Here is a 25236-nt window from a genome sequence, read left to right as displayed (position 1 = left end):
AGAATATTCTGAGCTCATTTTTGACACTCTAATTGAAAAGCATTGTGTATAATGTGGCTGTGCAGTGCATGGGATATAATATTATATATAATACTGTATATTATTATTATTATTATTATTATTATTATTATTATTATTATTATTATTATTATTATTATTATTATTATTACAAAGAATCCAATGGGGGAGGAGCTTAAATTCTTAACTGATAAGTTAACATGCACTATTAAAATTGCATTGTTTACTGAGATATAAGAGTTTGAGTCTGGTTTACAAAAAGTTTATGATTTAAGCATTATTGATGATAGAAATCTAAAAGAGCTTTGTTTGGACAGCAAGAGCATAAAATCTGAAGAAGAAGAAAAAAAAAGGCTTGATAAGTTTCAATACCAGAATACAGAGTGTTCTTCTTTACTTCTTCATAGCTGTATGGTAAATTTTTTAAATTATACATAAATAATGTAATAAATAGCATGTAAATTTTAAACTTGTTTGTAATAGTTTAAAATTAATTCATATTTTTATTGCTTAAATACAATTAGTTTTATGGAAAAATGAATTTCAGAATTGTTTTTACCACCATAAATATCACATTGATTATTATTAATCAGATATTTCTGTATGTTATTTGCAAAAAAAAATATGTCTAGAAATATGATATGAATTTGGTACCAATGTCACACCAAATTAATAGAAAAAAATTAATACCAGTATTGTTTTTTAAATGTGTTATATTGCTATTTCACTCTCACTTACTGTATAGGCTACATAAATTGCTCTTCATTATAATACTTATTTATGTTAGTTATTAATTATTAGGGATAAAACTTTGATAAAAAAAATACATAGTTTAAAAAATTTAGAACTGGAAACTAAAAAGTATTTTCTTTAGATTATCAATACTGAAACTAAATAAGAACTTTCTTTCCAAACAACTATTACAAAACACTGACTTGTATTTTGAAAATGTAGCCTACATTCGGCATCACAATATTTCAATGTTGATATTTATAACATCCACTATTGATAATAATCACATGTTTTAGAATGCCCGAAATCCTTCTTTATGCCCTGATTTAATGTATAAGAAATTTTGCACATCACCTGAAATCCCTTGACAGAACGGTACTGTAGTTCTCGTTAACTTTGTTTACATCTGTACAGTTGATTTGCTAAGTTTATTTGAGTGTTGATGGCATAAATTATTTTGTTTTCTCTGAATTGTAATTATTTATGATGACCAAGTAAGCTGTAAGTGCTGATAGTAATGGAATATATGAATCAGTTTGTCACTTCCTATCTTTCTACATATGACTTGATTTGATCCCTCTCCACCTCTACTTTACAGAATCCCCAACCACCCTCCTTCCAAATCATTCCTGGGTCAACGCTTGTGAGGGCCATAATCACAGCACTAGCACAGTAAAAAAGAGTGTTCACGAAATACTCTTGAAAATGTTTCACTGTCTGCAGTGGCAGCTTAACTCGTTTCCAAATAACTATCTTCTTCCAATAAATTCACTTCTGTCTGTGGGTGTACTTCTGATGACTGAACAGACCAATCGTAGCATGGAACAAGCATCTTGAAAATGTTTCACCAATGCACAGTATACTATTATTTTATTATCTACTGTAAATGCCAGTTATTGAGAAGAAATATTAGAATTGTATGCAATTAAATGTGGAAAAGTCAATCGTTAACAAATATTAGCATCGCTGACTATAATGTAATACATTGATGAAAGAGGGTTGAATTTTACTAAAGCTACGTTTTGAAGGACCATGAATTGAAGCTAGAAATGTTGAGTATTGACAGTATTAGACAATAACATAGGTTTGGATACTTTAAAATGAAATATGTGTTCATAAACACAAATTTCAAAAGACAGCTTTGCAATCTTCAGATCACAATGAGAAATGTGACTGATTACAGGTGAGTAAACCTAGGTAACTCATTCATTACTTAAAAACTTTCATGAGGAACATTATGGGACACTTAAACATAATCATTTTTGAAAGTAATCATGAATGAAATAGATTGCCTTCGAGAGAAAAATTTTATGAATATAATCCAAATGCCATATGTTCTACAAATTTATGGTAGATATTTCAATAGTGGGGAAACCTATTGTTCTCATAATTCAACAAAATTTATGAATAACCCATGTTATGACACAGTACTTCTGAAAAATAATAATAGTATTTTTGACTTTGAAGGGATTATGAGAAATATTACTGACTGTTTTCAAGAAGGAGAATGAAATTGATTGTTTCTTTTAATTAAAGATGTGCAATTTAATTTAAAAATCTATCTAATATAATAGATTTTACTTAAGAAAGTTTGATATTGAAAAGAAAATGAATATCTGATGATAGCAAAATACCTTTTGAATTCCAAGTAATTTTGTTCAAAATTTTAACTGAAGGCAGTGATGTAACAACAGATTATACAATAGTATTGAGATAAATGGAGGAAGAACATCATTGTGAAACCCTTAATGACAATAATTTACATCTTGTTGTACATACAATAGGGAAATTAAACATGAATCTGAAGTCAAATATAAGCTGTTTGGGAGTGTAAAATAAGCTGAAGGGAGTGATAAAGTGATAGAAACATAAGCACATTTTTCTTCAACCAAGACCCCACACGTTATAAAAAATTTAACTTAGCCACCTACAACAAACAAACTCAGTGGACCACATGAAAGTCTGTCTGAATTCTCTATCAGTCACCTCATCACTAACCAACCCCATATTCCCAAGTTCGACATGCTTCCCAAGATCCATAAAGCCAACAATCCAGGATGTCCTATTATTTCCAGCCGAGATTCTTTTATAGAACCCCTTTTGGCACTGGCTGACCAATATCTTCAACAGTTTGTATGCTTCCTTGACTCTTATTATTCATGAAACAGGTCTTTTCCTAGAATGTCCTGCTATTCTTTCCAAACCCATTACCTCAGAATGCCTTTTATTCAGACTGATGTCACCTCACTATGCACCAACATCCCACACAATGACAGACTTAGGACCACTGAGTCCTTCTTGAACACACAACCACCCTGTCCTGTACTTCAACTTTACACAATATATTCTAACCCACACATTTTTCAATGATTTCATGAGATTCGAGGTACCACTATGGGCATCTGGATGGCATGCTTACGTGGTGTGTCACTGTTCTCCATTTGTTTTTTCCTACATATACGTACTATAAGAAGTTAGTGTGGGAGGTAGAAAGAACAGGAAGGAGAAATAAGGACAAGAGCAGACTCATCTCTCTCTCTTTCTCTCTCTCTCTCTCTCTCTCCTCTCACCAACCTCAGTGAACATCTGACTGCCTGATAAAATACAGAAGCAAAATAAAGCTAATCAGAGGTTGCTGAGAAAAGGGTTTAGAAGAAGTGTTACAAAGATAGCACTGTATGAACTTGTGGGGTTTGTCCTTTTCCCTCCTCCCTGTCACTTCCTCTACCCACTCTGACCTGTCAATGTTCCTATCCTCAACTTCTACTGTAGTTATCTATACTTGGTTTTAATTTGACTTTCATTTGTTCCCATCAATATTCTTAAAGATTTACATTTTTGAAAATTGTATAGACCTATTTTCTTCATTTCAGGGTGATTCATAATAACACTGCCAGTGGTTAGAATGTTCTGTAGAACAGCAAACCGATCATTTTTTCAAGCGGGGATTCATGTCCAGGAATGCATGGTTTTGTGGCATTAAAATGTGACAATTCTTCAGATATATTCTAGGCATGCATTCCAAATTTTGTCATGAAACTTCCACTAAACTAACATGGGCATTATTTTGTCTTCTCTGAATTAAATTATAAAAGAGGTTTGAATTGTCAACAGGCTAACTTGATTACAGAGCCTATATCAGCACACATAGTCTAGAAAATTTTTGTTTGGTGTACAAGATGCCTGTATCATCAGAGGAGAACCTCTCTGCATGCATTTACACAGTAGCTGAAATGCCGAGCACATACCACACATCTCTTTCCGTGAGTGTCAATCTCTGCTCTGCTGATGTAGGCTCCGTAATCAAGTTAAAGGTCAACCATTCAAACCCCTTTTGTAATTCAGTGCACAATGTGATGTTTCTCTTAGGTTGATGAGGGTTCCTTTGACAAAATGTATAATGCTTGCCAATCACCACATCCAAAATGTGGTCGAACTCTGACACCCACACAGTGCCCAAGGCATGGGTCCCTTCTTAAAATATGGTTAGTTTTGTGTCCCGTACAACATAAGCATTGTCAGTGTTATTTTGAATCACCCTCTCTGTAATATTCATCTATTTCACATTTTGAACTCATGAGCTCCAATGGCCAAATTTTCCCAGGTGACTTAAATGTAATAAAATAAAATTTGCTATTTAGACCTTAATCAATGATTTCCTGGTCTAGAAGCAGCCTTAAGAATTTGATTTTGAAATATGAAAGATTGTCTATATTACAAATATTGAACAAACAACATATCCTAAATCAATACAAGGATTAAAGGAAATTGCTGATTGTCTTACCTGTAACATCACGTTCACATGGAATGGAGACTCCAACACTATTATTAGCAAAACATAGATATGTACGGAAGTTTTCTACGTAAGATTCCAGTGTTAACTGGGACTGATGTCCTTTCTTCTCAACATTTTCCTCAATTGTATCATTCTCATTTTTGATGCGCCATGTGAAGTCTACTTCCGGAGGATTTGCATTGGCTGTACAAGTCAGTACCAGCTTTCCATCCATCTCTGTCTGTGTGATCCCGCACTCAGGCTTGTCTGCACAGTCAATGAGAGGTAAATAGAGAAGGTACATATGGTATTCACAAATGTAAAATGACACAGCTCTCAATAATTCAGATTTAACTTTCAAGCAGCAAGTGAAGAAGTTAGTTTAATGAAGTTACTATTTCAGAAAGTGATCTTATATGTATTCATATTAAGTTATTCTGTAACATGTTTTACAATTTCAATTTAATAAACACATTAGTTCCAGGATCATTGTAAATTCTATACACCGGAGGTAAACAAGTACTGGTACCTAAAATTTGTTCAGTTTATACCAGAGCAAATGACTGTAGAAAATAATACTAGTAACTGCTTTTCTATTGGTAACTACAACAGTCATGTACCGGTATAGAAAGACAGGAATATATAATAGGATAAACACAATGACAGGTGAACCTGGGAAGTTAAAGTTAAAGAGAAGATGAGGACAGATGTGAAAACGCAAAGGAACAAGGTCAATTTACCCATCTTTACATGTATTGGCTCTCTCCTTATCAATGCCAGGTTCCAACAAGCTCTTTTCTGCTTCCCAGTTTCATCAGGAGAGCCATTTTGTCAGATCTTCAGTTTTAATGTGGGAAGTATAGAAATCTGAAATGCCTCCTCTGTGAGTGTTGATGCCTGCCCCTCCTGTTGAAGATGAGAAGCAGAAATGAGCTTGTCAGGGGCTGAGAGTCCAATTACGTGCAGTCATAGATATAGTAATATACCGGTAGGTACCGGTAGGTACCGGTAGGTACTTGTCCTTTTGTGTTTTCATATTTGTCTTTGCATTCTCTTTCTACTACTCTCTCTTCCCACACCAGCCTGTTGGTTGTTCTATTCTGTCTTCCTATCTTCCCATACATGACTTGATTTGTTAATTGTTTGTTCCTCTCCATTGCTTAATTTGAGGTTATGCTGCTGGTATGCTGAGTAATTATGGTAAAACTGTTGTATATTACTACCTGCAGTAAACTGTTGAAAGAAGACATACACTAATATGCCTCTAATGCTTGAAGAAATATACCATGTGAATCAACTGCACCTACAGGGGCTCAAAAAAGTATTGGTCTGTCGAAATATGCTACTGTGAGGATGAGGAGCAAGGGGAATGATGATCAAAATTGACATATACTACAATACTTGATTATTTATCATCTTGTGTAACATGTACACTGTAAAAAAAACATAATTCTTCCATATCCATATGACTAAAAAAACCATAAATTAAAACTATCATTTTCACTTACCACCAAAAAAGTATTGGTCTGAATCAACATAACGCAGTTTTTTTAATCCTTCATGAACGTTTCAGTACTTGGTAGGTCCCCTTTCCTCTTTATAATCTTGGCATCGATCTTACCAAGGTTTCCGTAGTTTCCTTTGGTATGTCATCCCATTCGGTGAGTAAGTCTTCTTTCAGGTCAGTTTTGTTTGATATTGCGTGTTTTCTCACGTTCTGCTCCAACAGTGCCACAAATTCTCGATGGGGTTGATATCGGGAGATTGTGGCAAAGTTTCCATCTAACACGGTGTATTATATAACAGCCATAGCTTCGTGTTCAGGGCTGCGTGTTTGGAATCGTTATCTTGCTTAAACTTTGCTAAGAGTCCCATTTTTTGTTCACTTGATGGAAGATGTGTCTTGAAGATGTTAATGTGTTCTTTGGGATCCATAGTCCGTTCAATAAAGGCTAATACACCTATACCATTCGCACTCATGCAACCCCACACCATCAGGGAACTACCTCCATGTTTCACAGTGGCTGTCAGGTTCTTCTCTTCAAGTTCAGAATGCATCTTCCTCCACGCAGTCATTCGTCTGACATGAAGAGGGTAAATTTACTCCCATCGGTTAAAACAACTGTCTTCCAATCATCATAGCTGTCATTTCTGTGCTCTTTAGTGTTCGCAAGTCGCTTCTTCCTGTTAACCTTACAGATGCACCGTTTTCTATGGGCTGTTCTGCCCGCATATCCTCCTTCGCAGAGCACATTGCAGATGGATTCAGATGACACTTGCTCTCATACATCTTTGTTTAACTCAGCTGCTATCTTCGGCGCACTTAGCTGATGATTTTGGGCCAGTTTACGCACTATTTGCCGTTTGTCTTGTACTGATAACTTTGAGGGGTGGCCACTTCTTGGTCTGCTTTCTATTGTCTTTGTTCTTTTGTACCTGTAAACAATATTTTTAACAGCTGTAACAGCTCTTCCAATTATTTCACTTATGTCCTTGAAATATTTACCTTTTTGATATAGTCGCACTACAGTCCTCCTTTCTTTCACGGTTGTTTCTTTCATTTTCCTTCTCATTGCCAGCTGAACACAGAAACAGTGCTGCCATATTACCTTCCAACGTGTCAGCACAGACCAATGAGCTCGAGTTGCCGTAGACAGCACGATGTCACAATGATATTGTATACTAGACCAATACTTGTTTGGCATGTAATGACGCACGCCGTTGTATTGCTGGTCCCTTTGCAAATAGCGTTGTTGTGATTATTGGGATTCTATTTTTTTTTTTTGCTAGTTGCTTTACGTCGCACCGACACAGATAGGTCTTATGGCGACGATGGAACAGGGAAGGGCTAGGAGTGGGAAGGAAGCGGCCGTGGCCTTAATTAAGGTACAGCCCCAGCATTTGCCTGGTGTGAAAATGGGAAACCACGGAAAACCCTCTTCAGGGCTGCCGACAGTGGGGTTCAAACCTACTATCTCCTGGATACTGGATACTGGCCGCACTTAAGCAACTGCAGCTATCGAGCTCGGTGGATTCTATTATTTGGACTCGGAAAATGACATTGAAATTGTAAATATGTAATGTATTTGTTCATTTGTTTTCCCTTTTGTCTCTTCTCAGTATGTGAATTTTGGAATTGTTTAATTTGTTTGATGTTAATATGATTTTAAAATTATTCAATCGTCATGATAATTCTGGTGCATACTGTACCACACGCGCCACATCGGCGTGAGAGATTTCCGGTTTCGTAAAGTTGCATCAATTTCGTAATTTCTCGAGGATTCCCAAATGTTCTTGGTCAGCACTAATTTCTGTGCTCCAATTGGAGAAAATAAAAGTGAATGTGATTGGTAGGTGAAGAAAAAGATCAGACGCTCATTGGCCATTTGTGAGATTTCCTAATTTCCGGAGAGAAGCATTGTCGCTAGAGCCTGGCTCTGTGAAGGCGTCTTTTGCTGTTGGACCATTGAAGGGAACGGTCACCTCCTAAGGTATGGGTCTTCTTGGCCCCGCCATCCGGTAAGCACTTTAATATTTTTCACTTCTCTGGTATTCAGTTTCAAATGTAGTGTTTCGTTTAATTTTCTTTGCCGGAGTGTACCCATGTTTCCTTTAGCTACCGAATTTATTAATATGACAGCCATTTCGGTAAGTCGCCTCATCTTTGCGAAGAGAAGTTCCTGTTTTGTTGTTCTGGTAAATTAAATTTTATACGCCGTTCGATGTAACCACTAAATGTAAATTCTCCTCGGGACTGTCTCGTTCTTTCTGCTTCATCGTGGAGTATTCCCCTTTAGGTCCGGTACCCTGTCTCAGAAGTGTTTTTGAGGGGGCTACCCACTGAAGGCACTCTGCTCCATCTTATTCCCCGACTCTATATACCGATTTTCATTAAATTCTGTTAACCCATTTTCCCGTAGCTCGGCGTCGACATGGACTTGGCAACAAAAATATAAATTCATGAATATCTGTGTTATCGTAGCCGGTACGGTAAAAATGTATAAGACATAAATGGTCGGAAATTTAATTCTATATAACTTTGGTTATGCAGTATTTATCGATGTGACCACCAATAATATAAATATTTAAGAATTAAATTTTAGGCCTTCCCCTAAACTACCATTTCACTCAGCGTGAATAAAATTATTTATAGCCTACATTGTAGCGACTTATTCTCCGACTTTTCATACCAATTTTTATTAAGATAGGAACACTAATAACATAAATATTTGAAAATTAAATTTTAGGCCCTCCCCTAAACTACCATTTCTATCAGCGTGAATAAAATTATTTATAGCTTAGATTGTAGTGACTTATTCCTCGACTGAGCATACTGATTTTCATTACCTTTAGCCATTTTCTAGTGATGCGTGTACAGACAGACAGACAGACAGACAGACAGACAGACAGACAGACAGACAGACAGACAGACAGACAGACAGACAGACAGACAGACAGAAATTACGGAAAAGTAAAAAGTGCATTTCCTTGTTACTGTGGACATGACCGATACAGAAATACCATTATTTTCAAATTCTGAGCAATGTACAGACAAAACTCTCATTTTATATATATAGATATAAGTGAGTTGGTGCTGTTATTGTAGTTTAGCTATTTTGATACTGCTAATCCACTACCTTGTGGTACAGTACTCTTAGTGAACTTAATTGAAAGTGAAGAATTTGGACTTAAGCATACAGAACTGGTACTGACTAATTATAAATCAGAAATACTTACAGAGAACGTTGATGAAGGTTTTCTGAGCAATGCTTCCATGCTTGTTCGTTGCCTCGCAGATATAATTTCCACTGTTCTGCCGAAGCAAAGGATAGTTTAGTATGAGTGCGTTGCCTTTGAGGAATGTCTCTTGAGGATGACCTTCACGGCGCCAAACATAAGAAGCTTCTGGATACGCTCGAGCACTGCACAATACTTTCTCAGGTACATAGTTCTCCGTTACATATACAACCTTATTGGTAACTGTGATATTTTCTGGAGGGTCTGTTAAGAATAAAAAGTAACTTAGTACTGCATGGATAGTAGATATTATAACATCAGTTCTTTAGAATACAAAATGTCAGACAGGTGAAGAAGAAGAAAGAAAGGTCTTTTTTCTTTTATCTATGAGCAGTAGCCTAATGCAATAATAAAACTAAAGAAAACAAACATAGTTTTCTCAGTTGTTAAAAAAAAAAAGAAAGAGCAAATGGTATTGTATTCCTTGTATTTAATATTTTATCAGACTTAATTTTAATTGTTATCAAATTCCAATTCATCTACCACGCAGATACAAACACTGTAGATGCCCACAATAAATATTATATCTGTAGGTTCAGTTTGTTTTTGAGCACAGTGTAGCTGTGCGTAACTTATATGATACCGTACCATGCACTCATTCTTTTTTGAGTGATTGTATATCACAAAAGAATTAAATAGCTTTTATAGAAACATCAAGCATAGAATACATTATTATAACAATATAATGACACAAACATGGAAGTGAAAATTTTTATTTATAATATATTATTGAACTTGACACTTTTTTAATATACTTTTTTATAGGTACTTTCATTTGTCAAGTATCAAGGGTTGCACTGTTGTCTTGTTATGTTGTGTGGAGTGTTAAGTAGTTAATTAGGAGTTGTGAACTAAGAGTTTAGTGTGTGAAATGGTCAAGTGAATTGATCATCTGTATTATCGGTCTTGTCTGGATTTGAATCCAGTGTACAGCAGTCATGCGTTTTGATAGCCAGTGAAGGTGTGTTTGAACCTGACTAGATGATAGCCAGTGAAGGTGTGTTTGAACCTGACTAGATGGATCTGCCGTGTAACCTACCACTATTTACAGTGTATTTATATGTACACATTACCACTATTACTATTTTATTCCAAAATGCACAAATAAACAAAAACTGCAATATAATATACTTATCTTTCACATTCTGTGTTAACTTAACAGTGGTTTGTGGTAACTATGATGACAACAGAGTACATGCATGAGCTGTATGGCAGTTGATAATGCTGTCATTTTGAATCAGGTGGGTCCTCAGACAAAATGTATTGTATGTTAAAAAGAGTTATTAAATTCCCCTTTGGAAAAATCAAATGATCATAGATATGTGTTTCATTAACATGTATGACACGAAGTTACCTAGCAACCGTGCAGACTGTGATGTGAAGTATTGATGGATGGCCATGACATACAGAGTCATGGCCTGTACAGCCCAAAAGGAACTGTTGCCAGGTAACATCGCGTCATACATTTTGTTACAGGACACTACATATTTCACTACAGAAATGTTCGGATTACCCCCAGCACTAAAACATATTTATTACAAAAGGAAAAAAATGGAAAAGAAGAAGATATCCAAAGATAAACACAATAGCGAGGAAGAATCACGAACCAAAATGAACACACAAGCTCCACATCTTCCCAGATGGTCTTTCTTCTTATCAATCCCATTTCTTATAGCCCTACTTTCTATCAGTTTAACTGAGTTTTAGTTCCTCCACCACCCACCTATTTCTTTATTTCTCAGTCATGTGTTGTCACATCAGTATAACACACAGTAAGAAGTTTTAAGCTCCAATAAGCGAAGTATTTCAGTTGGACCAATCCGATTCCACTAAAACTTTTTTAGGATGATCAATCGTAAACATAATTATAATATTCATTGTGCCATAAGAGGATATTTAGGTACTGTACTTAAAAGACAGTTCTTTATTACTGCAGTTTTGAATGGAACATGGCACATTGAAGGCATCGAATACAATGAAACTTGATAGGATGGCCAATTAAGGCATCAGAACTTTGCTGCATGTATACCATTATTACATAGGCTGGCTACAGCATGACAGTGATTCTGAAGAGGAATCCAGTAGTTTCTTCATTTGTGCTAATAAAAGAAGATATTAGTAGCATGAAAGCAGACCTGGCCAACAGCTGGAAACTGCAGATGATGATGATGATGATGATGATGATGATGATGATGATGATGATGATGATTAGTAACATGAATGTTTATAAAAAATGACCATGATTTCATACTAAGTAATATGGTAGTTTCATGTGTAAATGATACAGAAATAGACTGTTAAAACCCTAATATTTTAATATATTCATTTACAGTACTGTCTGTGTTCATAAACTAGGTTTGTAGAGCAAGAAATTCTGTTTGTCTTGTCAAAATCTGAGCTCTGAGCTGCCCAATCATTTTTCAGCAATTAATTATAATACTACTATTGATTTTGCAACCATTAAATTTAGGATGTGTTCATTGATCTTTCATCCAAGATTTATCAAAATCTGTCCTGTTCAAACCAAACATTGTCACTTCACATCCCATCAGTGGCGTGCACTGAACCCCATCTACCCGAGCGCTGCTGGGGTAAATAACTTTGTATTAACATTTTGTTATTACTCCTTAGAATGCTTTTTATAAAGTTTTTAAAAATGCAAACATCTAAGCCAAGCCAAGTACAGCTGTCTTGACAGTCCGCTTGCACTACCGCAGTTCAGCTTCTCCAGCGAGCCGGGTTTCCTTGCCGGCGTGATAGAGAGCAAAATTTAAGTCGCTTGGTTGATGCATGCACTTGAAGCTTCCTTGTCCCGGGAGCAAGGCGGGGCTGTGGGCCCTCCCCCGACAGCAATTTACGGCAACAGGCCAGATAGCTTAGGTAAGGCATGTTAGTTTTAATACTTGTCACTTGAAGTGTTCAGCGCCACACACTAGAGGCTACAAGAAAAATATCAACATGTTAACTGTATAGCCATTTGCACATCGTCTTGCTAATAAAAGCCAGTTTATGAAATTAATTGTAATATAGAAGAATATATATTATTTTTGGATTTCGAAATGTATAAAGTTTTTTCGAGCAATTCATTGATGGCATGTGTACAATATGTTTTCTGATAGCTGCAGAAAAATATTTAGGTTGTCCAGTATGAACACAGAGTTAAGCCAGAAGTAAAAGAATTTTGTATTTGGTTGTCTGCGATGGTGGTATACAGAGATTTTTTAAATTTTCCTCTTGGATTATAGGTGAAGGTTTTGCAAGCTCTGCGGTATTCTTCACCTATATAATGTGTGTTATATGTCGTGACGAATATTTTCCCTTGTTTATCGTTGATGCGCGTTCACTGAGTAAGCAAGTGAAATTATAAAACTTTGCGACAGTAAAATACCAGTTAAATTTTGCTGATTCTGTTTAGGTTAGGCTTTTTAAGTGAAAAACTAATAGTCCCAGTGTATTTTTGTGAAAACTATGACTGTACTATCATAAAGCGTCACCGGATGAAACTAAGTACATTGTTTAAAATCTGCTATAGGTCAAGTAATGATGGTGTTGTCACTGATGTGAATATCAATTTGGAAATATCTGCGAGTGTGTGGTTGAAAATATTCTTGAAAGACCTTTCTCAGGTAGACCTTTCCACGAAAAATGCAGCCTTATAAAATGGTAATGTTGACTTTACATAGTGTAGTGGGGGGCTACAATTTATTATATTTAAAAACGTTTTTGCAGCTGGGGTAAGGAATATGTTCACTGCACGCCACTGCAAACCATTACAAATGTTTATCTTGACCTGGGCAGGCATTCTAAACGGTGGGGAGGGGGGGATGAAGAGTCTAATAATACTGATTTACTTTGAAGAAAAACTGAAATAATTTACTGATCTGAGCCAGAAAATGGTGGGGGTGGGGGGTGGGGGGTGGGGTGATTATTTAAATGGAATTTTTTCTTAGTACCTGCCATCATTTCAAAATTTGTTCTGTTACTGATACTTACAGGACAAACCTACAGATCACTATCATTCACTTCTGAGATTCTACCTGCTGTATATCTAACTATGCTATGTTTAATCTTATTCAGTTCTAGTTACTTTTACTACTGTTCTTGTTTTCAAGTTTTCAAGAGACACTCCTTAAAATACATGCCGAGTCAAATGAAAAACCTTAGAAGTGTGATAAAAATTTGAAATATTAACACACGCTCTTGTCTGTTGCCAGTACTGTTACAAAAAAGCCATTAATGAATATCCTGTGGGTGGGAGCACTGTACAGACAAGGAAACACCATCAAAGTACTGCTATAACTATTTCAGACATACACGAAAGAAGAACAGTGATATGTTATTCTGTTTTTCAGTAGCAGAGGTGTGAAACCTTGAAATTCATCAACAAATGATGATTCAGTATGGTGATACAAGTTTGTCAAAGTGGCAACTTGCCCCTAGCCATTACCATTATCTGGGACACTCAAGGAGGCACTGAGAGGAAAGAAGCTCTCTTTTGATGAAGTTGAAAGATGAAGGCAGTACATGAGTGACTGCACAGACAACTAAAGGATTTTCTTTTTCTAGAGGAATCCATATAATTGCTGCATATTTGCTAAATAAAACAAGTTTAAAAAATATTTAAGGTTTTCATTTAACTCACTCTTTTACGAGTACATTATAAAGAATAATAAGTATTTATAAGGGCTGAGCATGCAAGACTGTACTTACACTCTACTCCAAATATTGTGGTACTTTTAACACCAGCCCCAACAGAGTTACTTGTACTTTGGCATGTATAGTTAGCATTGTCATGAATACGATCCAACTGACCACCAGGCCATGCCGACATGTTCCATACCAGCGTTGACCGTATAGACTGGAAGTCATTAGAACTGGTATCTGGAGGAAGCGCTACATTTTGTACTGTATACAGAGAACCATTGGCAGTGTCCAGTAACTTGTCATTCTTCAGCCACTGCACTTCACACTTAGGAGAACATTCAACCCTACATGATATATTAATGTGCTGGGAACTCAGTAAAACTCCATGGTATGGTGGAAGGCGCTCGATGAATGCTGGAGGAACTGGAACAAAAACATTTTATATGTAAAATGTAACAAGACCACAAACGTAAAGTTTCTTTGATTAAATTTGAAAATTAAATAAGGAAATTGGCAGTTAATTAAAAAGGAAGCAGTAGTTGTGAAGTATTTGTTACACAATAATTATAATACAAGATGTGTCAAAAAAATTTGGTGAATGATACCATAACACAAAGAAAACAGAAGTTACAGACAAAATACATTTCATCACTTTCAAAGTACTTTCCATTGACAACAGTACACTTTTGGCAACGTGTATACAGCTGCTGGGAACTTGGAGCGAAGGCTTCTTTTGGAATTGATCAAGGGACTGGTCACAAGTCTTTGGATGTCCGGTACTTCAGCACAATGTATGACTTTCAGGATTCCCTTGAGGCTGGGAAACAGAAAAAGTCTGCAGGTGTCATATCTGGGAAGTACGGTTGATGTTCAAAACATGACACATCAGGAGTTTTCTGTCCATCCCGAAAGCATTTCAACCAGTAGTATACACATTTTCTGCTAACGGCTTCTGTTTCTTACATTTGCATCAACATCACATGCACCTCTGTCACCGTTTTCATAATTTGTAACAAAACTTGGTGTTTATGTGTCATTCCATTGCACTATGACATGAGTCTTCACATGCACTATGTGGCGCTTCTCGAGGTATCTCTCTATTCACATGTGCATGTACGCAGTGTTACCATACATTTCCATTGTGATATTGGTCCATTCACCGAACATTTTAGACACACCTTGTAATAATAATGTTATTGGTTTTATGCCCTCTAATGGTTTTCAGGGGAGATGTCAAACATTTTCTCACAGGAGTTTTTTTACATACCGACACAAGGCTGGTTTATACAATCACCTTTGAATACCACCTGACTGAGCCAGGTTTAAACCACCAACTTGAACACTATCATCTAACCCATTCGGTGTGCTGGAAGCTGGAAGTGAACTTAATCATGTGCTTCAAGCAACAATATTTAGGTTAGACTGAGTACTAGAAGACTGAAATATTTACTGATAAATATCTGTTGATACCTAATGCTGAATTATGTTTGTTGACTTTTCTTGATGGATGTAGTACTCTAGGATCTGTCTTTAGACACAGTCCAGAGAAAATGTAGCTTCCACTGAAGTCTCAGTCTCATTTTTGACTGTGACTGTTCGGAGAAAGCTGGGGTAGGGGCAGTGCTGTGTAATGATATTCGGAGCACAACAATTGAAATTCCATGTACAAGTTTCCAGGGCTTGTAAGCCAGAAGGAATGTGGTCTCCCAATGTTTCACCAAAGGCTGCGTTTGGCATTCTCGAGAGTCTGCGTTCTCTCAAGGTCAGCCGTAGACTGAAGCAGAGCATTGTATTTTTCTGGTTTCCGGAGTTGGTGGGAGAGCCCATACCTTCTGCGTGGTAGTCAAGAGCTAAACCGCCTCCGACGTGCTCTTGTTTCTAAGAAGAGAACGAGACAGCAGGGAGGATTTGTACTCATGGAAGAGTCTGCCTGTTCCCGTGCTCAGCATGCTACCAGGCTGAAATGGTGATGAGGCATAATGCTGTTGAAATTAGGTAGTAAGGGTCAGAGAAGAAAATAGAAAACTGCCTACTGGTAAAACATGATACTTTGTGGATAGCACACACAAGGATGTTCCAGAGTCTATCTATGTTAGTAAGGGAACAATGTATCATGCATATTGCAATCTGATATTTGTCTCTGGGGTTCAGTCCATCTCGGCACTGGTGTGACTAGCGCAGATCTTTTAGGGCTACCAAGCCATGCTGAGAGATTTTACGATCTGAGACACAGCCTGATCTCCATAGGGTCGCTGGTACTGAGTCTCCAGTCCTGGAGAATTAGGCCACACCCGTTGAAATAGGGGCCTAATGGCGATGAACCTCTTTCCTCTCTGTCCGCACCATGTCCGGGTAGACGGTGGTGGTGGGAAACACTGCCATGGCGCTGAAGGGGTGGCTAGATCTCACCTGACCTCGCCCATTCCCTTCATAAATACTGGTCTGCCTCAGTCCACTGCTGACCTTTGGAGAGAGCAGACATATGAAAATGCTCAGCGCAGTCTTTGGTGCAACATCAGGAGACCATATTCCTTCTGGACCATGTCTACAAGCCTGGAAAACTGGTGTATAGAATTAGACGCTGACTGTAAAAGCCTAAGCAGTTGTATCACAACTGGATGTTAAAGGGCAAGTTGTGCTGCTATAGCACCTTTTCGCCCAGAGGTGAACAGCCTCACTCCTCATTATAACACCTCATCATGGCGCTGGTAACGGATTTTGCGGTTTCTCTGTAACCACATACCAAGCGAGGTAGCCATGAGGTTAGGGGCGCATAGCTGTGAGCTTTCTTTCGGGAGATAGTGGGTTCAAACTCCACTGTCAACAGTCCTGAAGATGGTTTTCAATGGTTTCCTCTTTCATCACCAGGCTGTACCTTAATTAAGGTTAGGGGCCGATGACCTTCGATGTTAGGCCCCTTAAAACAACAAGCAATTAAGATCAGGGCCGCTTCCTTTCCATTTCTAGCCCTTTCCTGTCCTGTCGTAACCGAAAGACCTATCTGTGCGAGTGCGACGTAAAGCAGATTGTATAACCTACAGTAGTGCTGTATGACGGTTCTAACATCCTCTAGGGAACAAACGCCCAAAATCTCACGCGCAGAGTTCCTGTGCACAGTGCATCGGTCCCGCTCGGCTCGGCTCGGACCAACGCTTCGTCTCTGGGCTACTCGGCTCAACTCAGCTCGGATTTGGAGCGCTACGGAGCAAGTGAGGAAGAGGGAGACAGGGGAGCGAGCGAGACAGGCGTGAGGAATGAGAGAGAGACAGCGCTATTGCTCCATATCGAGGAGTGGGGGTCTGCACTCTGGTCAACCAAGCGAAGTCGTCTTTTGCACCGTGCACGGCCCTGCTCTAGGGTGAAGACATACAAACATCAGAACTGCGGCACAGTTAGTCAGCATTTAGAGATTTTTAAGTGCGAAAGACTCATATTTATGTAAAACATTCAATGGTGTCTGAAGGATCCCGTTTTCAGATTAAAATTCCAGCCTATAGCACCTCTTAACGATCATCTGCAGTTGCATATTAAATACAACATACGAGTATTGTAGTTCTACATACATTATTGAGAAAATTATTAAATTTGACATGGTTGCGCAAATTTTCCGAACATGCTGCTAAAATGGCTTTCCGAACACTGACAGAAAGCATATAGTTTTTTCATGATAATATGGAAGTTTTGCAAGGATCCTTTCAATATAAATTCTATTTACATACCACATTTTAAAATTCAATTCTGCCAATAAACTGCATTTTACCAACTTATGTTTAAAAAATAATAAATCTACGTAAGGTAGGTACACGTTATCATTTAGAAATTATTTTGTACATTAATACCGGTACTCCATCTACATACCAAGAACTTCAATGTACACTGTTGCGGGCTCTCCATCTCCACCTTCGTTGTACGCTAAACAGGTGAAGTTCGATTGAGTCTCTAATGTGACAGGGTCGATGGTATAGTTGGGCGTCGTGATATCGTGGATGTGGTGTGAACCACGGATCCAGCGGTACGTGCTGGTCTCTGGACGGCCAGGATCGTCGACACTACAGGATAAAGTAACTGACTGCCTCTTCACGACCCTGCTTGGTTCATACACGAGTGTTGCTGGTCCAGGCGGATCTGTAACAGATTCGTGTATTGGTATTTAGTTAGACAAGTACAGGTATTTTCTACTCTTAACAGATCTACTTTATGTTTGAACTTCCAGAAATGTTTATCCCAAGGTTTGCTTAACATGATTGTAATCTATAAAGTTTTCAAAGCAAAGTGTAGAAGCTAACATTGGAATTTTGTTAATATCCGTAGAACCCAGATCTTACAACAACAACAACAACAACAACAACAACAACAACAACAACAACAACAACAACAACAACAACAACAACAACAACAACAACAACAACAACAACAACAACAACAACAACAACAACAACAACAACAACAACAACAGCAGCAGCAGCAGCAACAACAACAACAACAACAGTTCTAATGTCGGGTGGTTGTGGATTCAGATCCCACTGGTGTCCGGTTGGCCAGTTTCGTTTTGTACTTAACATATCTTCAGTACGTACTGTATGTACTGAACACGATCTAAGACGCTGGAAGTTTATTTCGGATACAATGCAGGCGTGAAAATTAAATAATTAATCATAAATGACTTGCACTGACTACTACTGCTTTCATCAATTTCCATTTTAATTACGGTAAAGTGATGCTTTTGAATGTACCTGGGGAGCTGAGCGAACAACCCAGCATCTGGAGTTTATGTCACGCATTATGCTCACTTCGGGTGTCAATCAATTCGTCCCTTTTTGTCTGGGAGAATCCCAGTTTTTTTTTTTTTTTTTGCAAAATGCCCTACTGTTCACGAAGTACTTCTGGGACGCCCATATGTCCCGATTTTTCAATGATGCTATGCCGATATATTTTACCATGCGTGATTTTCCTTTGCAGTTTGCCGGTAATTTGTTGTCCAAAAATAGGTATATTGTAAGTATGCCAGAGAATTGTATGTTAATGGACTTTCCTTCTAAGCCAGCATATTTCAACCAAATGCTGGAATCTGATGAACCTCGAGGAATAAAAGGATGAATAGCGCACGCTTGAGCTTATTTCGACGTTAGTGCATATTGAGGACTGAAGTGCATATTCTGTCTTACTTGCATTGTTTTTGTTCCCGAAGTACATAGAACAGGACAACTTCGGCCAACCCTGAAAATGTGAAAAGGAAGGGAATGCCGGATCTATTGTGGAGTTCCTAGAAGAGTCATTGTCATTCTGGTACCTGAAAACTCACCACTACACCCCTGATATTTAGGCAGCAATAGGTTACTTACTTACTTACTTAATCGGTCTTCTTCTACCTTTCAGTGTAGAGGTTTTCCGGAAGGTCGTCCAGCGCGTTCTGTCTCGAGCCAGCTCTTTCACTCTCCTTCACTCTCCACCTCTGCCTTCGACAGCTGCCTTCACATCTTCTTCCCATGTTCTTCTGGGTTTCCCGCGCGGTCTTGCTCCTTGCATTCTGGCATCCAAAACTTGTTTAGTCATCCTGGTGTCATCCATTCTTTGAATATGCCCAAACCATCGTAACTGGCTCTGTTCAGTTTTCTCGAGCACAGGTAATACGTCAAGACTAATTCGGATGCTCTGGTTCCTGATTCTATCTCTTCTCGTTTTCCCCTCTATTTTGCGGAGAAATCGCATTTCTGATGCCTGAATTCTACTCCGATGTTTGCTGGTCAATATCCAGGATTCACAGCCATAGAGCAAGGTAGGGAGATATATCACTTTGTATACACAAAGTTTCGTGGATTTAGTTCACAGATGGATTGTTAAGGAAATTTCTCTTCATTGCATTGAAGAGTCGCCCTGAGGCTTGGGATCGAGCTGTAATTTCACCATCCATTCTACCATCTTGCTACACTGTAGCTCAAAGATATTTAAAATCTGTGGTTTGCTCCAATACCGTACCGTCATTCAGTGCGATCTGGTATAGGTTAGGCTGCCATGACATCATCATGGTCTGAGTCTTTCTAGCATTGATTTTCATGCCCCTCTTTTCTAGCTCTCCTTCCCAGATTAACAAGTTCTTTTGAAGGTTTCTTTCCGAGTCTCCAAGTAGTAATATGTCATCAGCGAAGGCACAATGGGTGATATACACTGGCCTCAGAAACTTATAGCCAAGCTTGAATTTCTGCACCTGCCCATTGCATGATTTGATGACGTCATCCATTAGGATAATGAAGAGAAGTGGGCTAAGGATACACCCTTGTTTAAGTCCCATTGAAGTCTCAAACTCCGAAGATTCTACATTGCAGGTGCGAACATAATTCCGACGACATTTAATGTACAGGCTTTAAATCGCTGTAATTAGTTGTTCATTGACACTTCTTTGCTTCAGTGTTTTCCAAATTTCATCTCTCGGAATGGTGTCAAAGGCTTTCTCTAGGTCAATGAAGGCCAGGTGTGCCTCTTTTCCGTACCTCATCAGTTTTTCACTGATCTGTCTGATGGTAAATATGAAGTCTTGGGTGATTCTTCTTGTTCGGAACCAACACTTCGCCTCGTCCAACTGTGGTTCTGTAACTTGCTTTAGCCTGTCTTCCAAAATCCTTGCATATATTTTTCCCGGCACACCAGGGAGCGATATCCCACGATGGGTTTTGCAATCTCTGTTATCTCCTTTCTTGAATATTGGCACAATGACACTGTACTCCCAGTCGGCTGGTATCTTCTTTGTTTTCCAGGCAAGATTGATAATCCGGTGGAACAAGTCTTCGCCACTTTTTCCCATAAATATGAGCATCTCAGGTGCTATCCGATCATGACCTGCAGCTTTGCCTAGTTTCATCTTCATCAATGCATGCTTTAGTTCCTCAATGGGTAATTCTTCACAGGTCCAATCTTCCTCTTGGTGCTGCTGTTCTTCTCCAACCTGATCATTATCCCTGGTTTCCTTATTCCTAGCAGTTCTTGAAATTGTTCTTTCCACCGTTCCATGATGTCCTTTTCAGTTCGTAGGAGGTTATCGCTTTTGTCTTTTATGAACTTAAGGGGACACTGCTTCTCTGTTCGTAAAGATTTCAGCACCCTATAAGAAAGCTTTTGGTTTTTTTGAGGTTTCCTTCCATTGTTTCTCCGAACTTTTTCCACGATTGTTGTTTTGCATCTTTCACTGCGTTCTTCACTGCAAGCCTTTGGTTTTTGTAGGCCTCATAATCACTTGGGTGTTTTGTGACTAAGTATTTCTTCCACAGTTCCTTCTTCTTTCTAACCAGCTCCTTTATCCATTCCGTCCACCATGGGGTCCTCTTCTGCTGTTGCCTTCCGCTGGACTTTCCACATACTTCGGCTGCGAATTCAAGGATTATCTCCTTGATGAGGCGCCATGTCTCCTCCAGTTGGTCTTCTCCCTTAAGTGGCAATTCCAGTAGGTCAATCTTTTGTTTCACTGCCATTTGATAGGCTTGTTGGGTGGCCTTTTCTTTCAATTTATGGACTTTTATTCTTTCTTTAGGTTTCCTCCTGCTAACGGGGTCTTGCGTCTTGATGTTAACATGCAGTCGCATAACTACTAGATAGTGGTCACTTCCATTGCATCAGGAACGTCTCCACTGGCTCCTCTGTGCTAGGATGTAGTCGATGATAGATTTCTCATTGCGGCTGGGGAATTCTCTTGCATAGCGATGCGCTGCTTTGCGTGGGAACATAGTATTTGTGAAGTAATAAGTTAGACTGCAAACTGATTTAGCTGTCGTCTAGCCCGTTCTTCAGCAATGCAGCGAGAGTAACATAAATTCAAGGACTTTTGATGCGCCGTACCCCTACTGTTTATGCACAGTTCGTAGCATAACCGTCGTGCAGGTAGTTTTGCAGTTTCGTCGGTAGATGCAGAGTGGGTCTCGGCCCATAAGTGGCCACGGCTGGTCCGTGGTCCAACAGCTCTGCACTCTGACCGGCCAACCGAGCATAGGAGGGGTGGCCACGGCTCTACCGTGGCTCTACGTCTTTGCATCAGGGAGACGGCACAGGGCTGTACCTCATGGCTGGCCCCAACCGTCGGCTGTTCTGAAAATGGTTTCCCGTGGTTTTCCATTCTCCTTCACTAAGGCGAATGCCGGGACAGTTCCTAGTATAGGCCACGGGCGCTAACCCCCTCACCTTCTCCGAGCATCTCCTTCACCGTAACAAATCTCCCGGCCTGAGAGACAGCGTCACCGTCTAAGAGGCCCGCCTCCCCCTTCAGGGGAGGAATGGAAACATTTTTAGTAATAGTTTTGCAGTTGTGTATACTTGTTACTCGGCTCAGTAAGTTTGCATACTAGCCTATTACTGCCTAGAAATCCGAGCTCTACTCAGGAAACTAGTCAAGAAAGGAAGCGAAGGTGCCACAGGGTAAAAGTGCTAAATTTTAAAACGCTCATATCACAGCGGATTTCATTATACACGACCTTACACATTATGGGACTGTAGTTTTGCACCAGCGCCAAATCATCCACCCGCACTCCAGAAGGGCCTCAAGCGGGAAAAATATGGAAGGAAATCGCGATCTGTTGCTGAAAAAAGGAAATACTACTCTGACTGAAATTTCTTCGGTAAGTATTGTAGAGAGCTAGAAGGTGTCACTCGGGAATAAAAGTTAAATGTAATTTGATTCCGCTTTTTTTTAATATTGTCCTGCAACCTCCTGTGATGTAGAAAAGAGTTTTCCATATTTAAGGAGGTCTATGTATTTTCAGACAGGAGACAATCAATGGACGAAGCCATTTTGATAGGCGGTAGCTCGAATGGCAATGATGCATAGGTACCGTACCTGACTGAAGTTCTCCTAGTTTGCTGGATAGTGGAATGAGGTGGGGGTGGGAGGAACTTACCGAGGAAGAAATTATGGCACAGCATGTCTTAATCGCAGCCAGTGAGTATGAATACTACAACTATAATAACGCTAAGTTCAAGAACCAGTAAGTCGTACTCCCAAAACTTCGAAATGTATTCTTGTGATAGACATACCGTACTTATTTTAATTAATGGTTATCAAATAGTTTCTAAAATTATCCTGGTAATTGGTATTCTATACGTAATTGCAATTTAAAATGTTACCAATAATAAGAAATATCACTGCAATGATAGGTTAGTAAACAAAAATAGAGTCGAACAACTCGAGGTTACGCCAAGAAGTTTCAGTATTGAGTGCTTATTTCACGTGAATATTTCGGGGATTTTTAAGAGGATTCATATTTCAACTGTTATAATGCATATAATTCCCAAGTGTAATTATGAACTTGTAAGCGGCACTTCCAGGACACAAGCACACATTCGTTTTTCAGTTGTTTATCGAACTGCTTTGAATTGTAACAACATGTTTCTGGTAGCTGTAGACCCAGTATATGGTGAATGCGTGAACAATTACACTGTGAAGCTTTTAAAATCTACCTAGATATGCGTTCACAGTTTCAACATGCTGGAACAAATGTGTTGGTTTGATAGCAAGATAAAAAGTGAGTTTCCTTCAATTGCTGATATCTGGGAAACTGCAGAATATAAGTAGTGCAAATCGAAGATTGGTATTGTGCATGATGGCCGATGTCATATTGTGAATCACGTTAAAATACAAAAATATCCCATAAGTATCTAAACAAACACAAAATACAAAGGTAAACCTGAATGTCTAATAAAATGTTTTCGATAACATTTCTGTTCTTGTTTTTGCGAATATTCCACGTTTTTCCTTAAACTTCTTGTAAATTTCACCCTTTTTCATAAAAATAAAATAGACAGCCAATCAGTGCACTGAAAGATCTGTTGGACGCAAATACTTAGGTCGTTAACGTCGTGTCGTCTAGTAGCGGGCTGAAGTTTAATGTGGACTGATCGTGTTGGTTTAGGAAATTTAGACATCTTTATTTTAAGTTGATATATTTTGCTGATCAAAAATATTTATAGGTAATTCTTTAAAGAAATGTGTACACTGATTTTTAAATTATGTAATTAGACTAGTTTAAGTTAATTAGTTGTTTTTCGTAACTTATTTTCACAGTCAGTATTTGTAGACTGTAAATTATGTAGGTACTTCACTGCGCTATGTTTGTAACTGTGTTGTTTGTGACTAAAATAAATAAATTATTGCCATGATTTTGGTAGTAAAAAAGAGATGGCACTAACTAGAGTAAACTGTAACTTTCACCACTTCTCAGTCTCAAGTTCGGTTTTTAGATCGTCATCGAGAAATAGGGCAAACCCGGCGAGTCACGTCACCATATTAGTGTTGTAATGTCGAAGACTGGTTTCTTTTTACTGAAACATTTACACGAATGGAAAGTAAGCCTATAGAATTGGTTTGATTTTGGTGCGTTGTTTTAAGGAACATAGTGAAGTCTTAGTACCGTATATTACACGTTTTGTAATATTATTAGGCTGGGGCAAGGCTGCAGTTTGTCCCCCAACCTGTTCAATGTTTATAAATAGAACAGGCAGTAAAGAAAATCAAAGAGGAATTTGGAAAGGGGATCACAAACCAAGGAGAAGAAATCAAAACCCTGAGATTTGTCGATGAATTTGTTAGGTATTTTATATGAGACTGCAGAAGATCTAGAGAAATTGCTGAATGGTATGGACAGAGTCTTGGATAAGAAGTACAAGATGAAAATAAATAAGTCCAAAACAAAAGTAATGGAGTGCAGTTGAACGAAGTTAGGTGATGCAGGAAATATAGATTAGGAAATGAAGTCTTAAAGTAAGTAGATGAGTATTTTTACTTCGGTAGTAAAATAACTAACGATGGCAGAAGTAAGGAGGACATAAAGTGCAGACTAACGCAAGCAAGGGAGGTCTTTCTTAAGAAAAGAAATTTGCTCACTTCGAACATTGAAATAGGAATTAGATGTTTTTGAAGACTTTTGTCTGGAGCGTGGAATTGTATGGAAGTGAAAAATGGACGATAACTAGCTTAGAAAGAAAGAGAATATAAGTTTTTGAAACGTGGTGTTACCGAAGAATGCTGAAGGCGAGATGGATTGATCAAATCACGAATGAAGAGCTACTGAGTCAAATTGCTGTGGGGGGATCAATTTGGATAAATTTGACGAGAAGAAGAGGTAGAATGAAGGACACATTTGAAGACACCCAGGACTTGCTCAGTTGTTTTTTGATGGAAGTGTAGGCGGTAAGAATGGTAGGGGTAGACCAAGGTGTGAATATAACAAGCAGATTAGAGCAGATGTAAGATGCAGCCGTTATGTAGAAATGAAAAGGTTAGCACAGGGTAG

General features: G+C 38.4%; 1 protein-coding gene across 2 annotated transcripts in view; it reads right to left on the bottom strand.

Annotated features, from left to right (window-relative positions):
- The window catches only part of nrm (neuromusculin), a 1172097-nt gene that overhangs the window by 96181 nt on the left and 1050680 nt on the right, over positions 1-25236 (bottom strand). For both annotated transcript variants that reach the window (XM_068228563.1, XM_067151064.2), the window contains exons 10-13: positions 17825-18091; positions 14033-14389; positions 9263-9526; positions 4535-4792 (exon numbers count right to left, since the gene is read on the bottom strand). In XM_068228563.1, the coding sequence (XP_068084664.1) occupies positions 4535-4792; positions 9263-9526; positions 14033-14389; positions 17825-18091 (1146 nt within the window). The remainder of the gene's footprint in view (positions 1-4534; positions 4793-9262; positions 9527-14032; positions 14390-17824; positions 18092-25236) is intronic.

This window comes from Anabrus simplex, chromosome 7 (genome assembly GCF_040414725.1).
Source record: "Anabrus simplex isolate iqAnaSimp1 chromosome 7, ASM4041472v1, whole genome shotgun sequence".
NCBI classification, from domain to species: Eukaryota; Metazoa; Arthropoda; class Insecta; order Orthoptera; family Tettigoniidae; genus Anabrus; species Anabrus simplex.
This window is presented reverse-complemented; position numbering and strand designations above follow the sequence as displayed.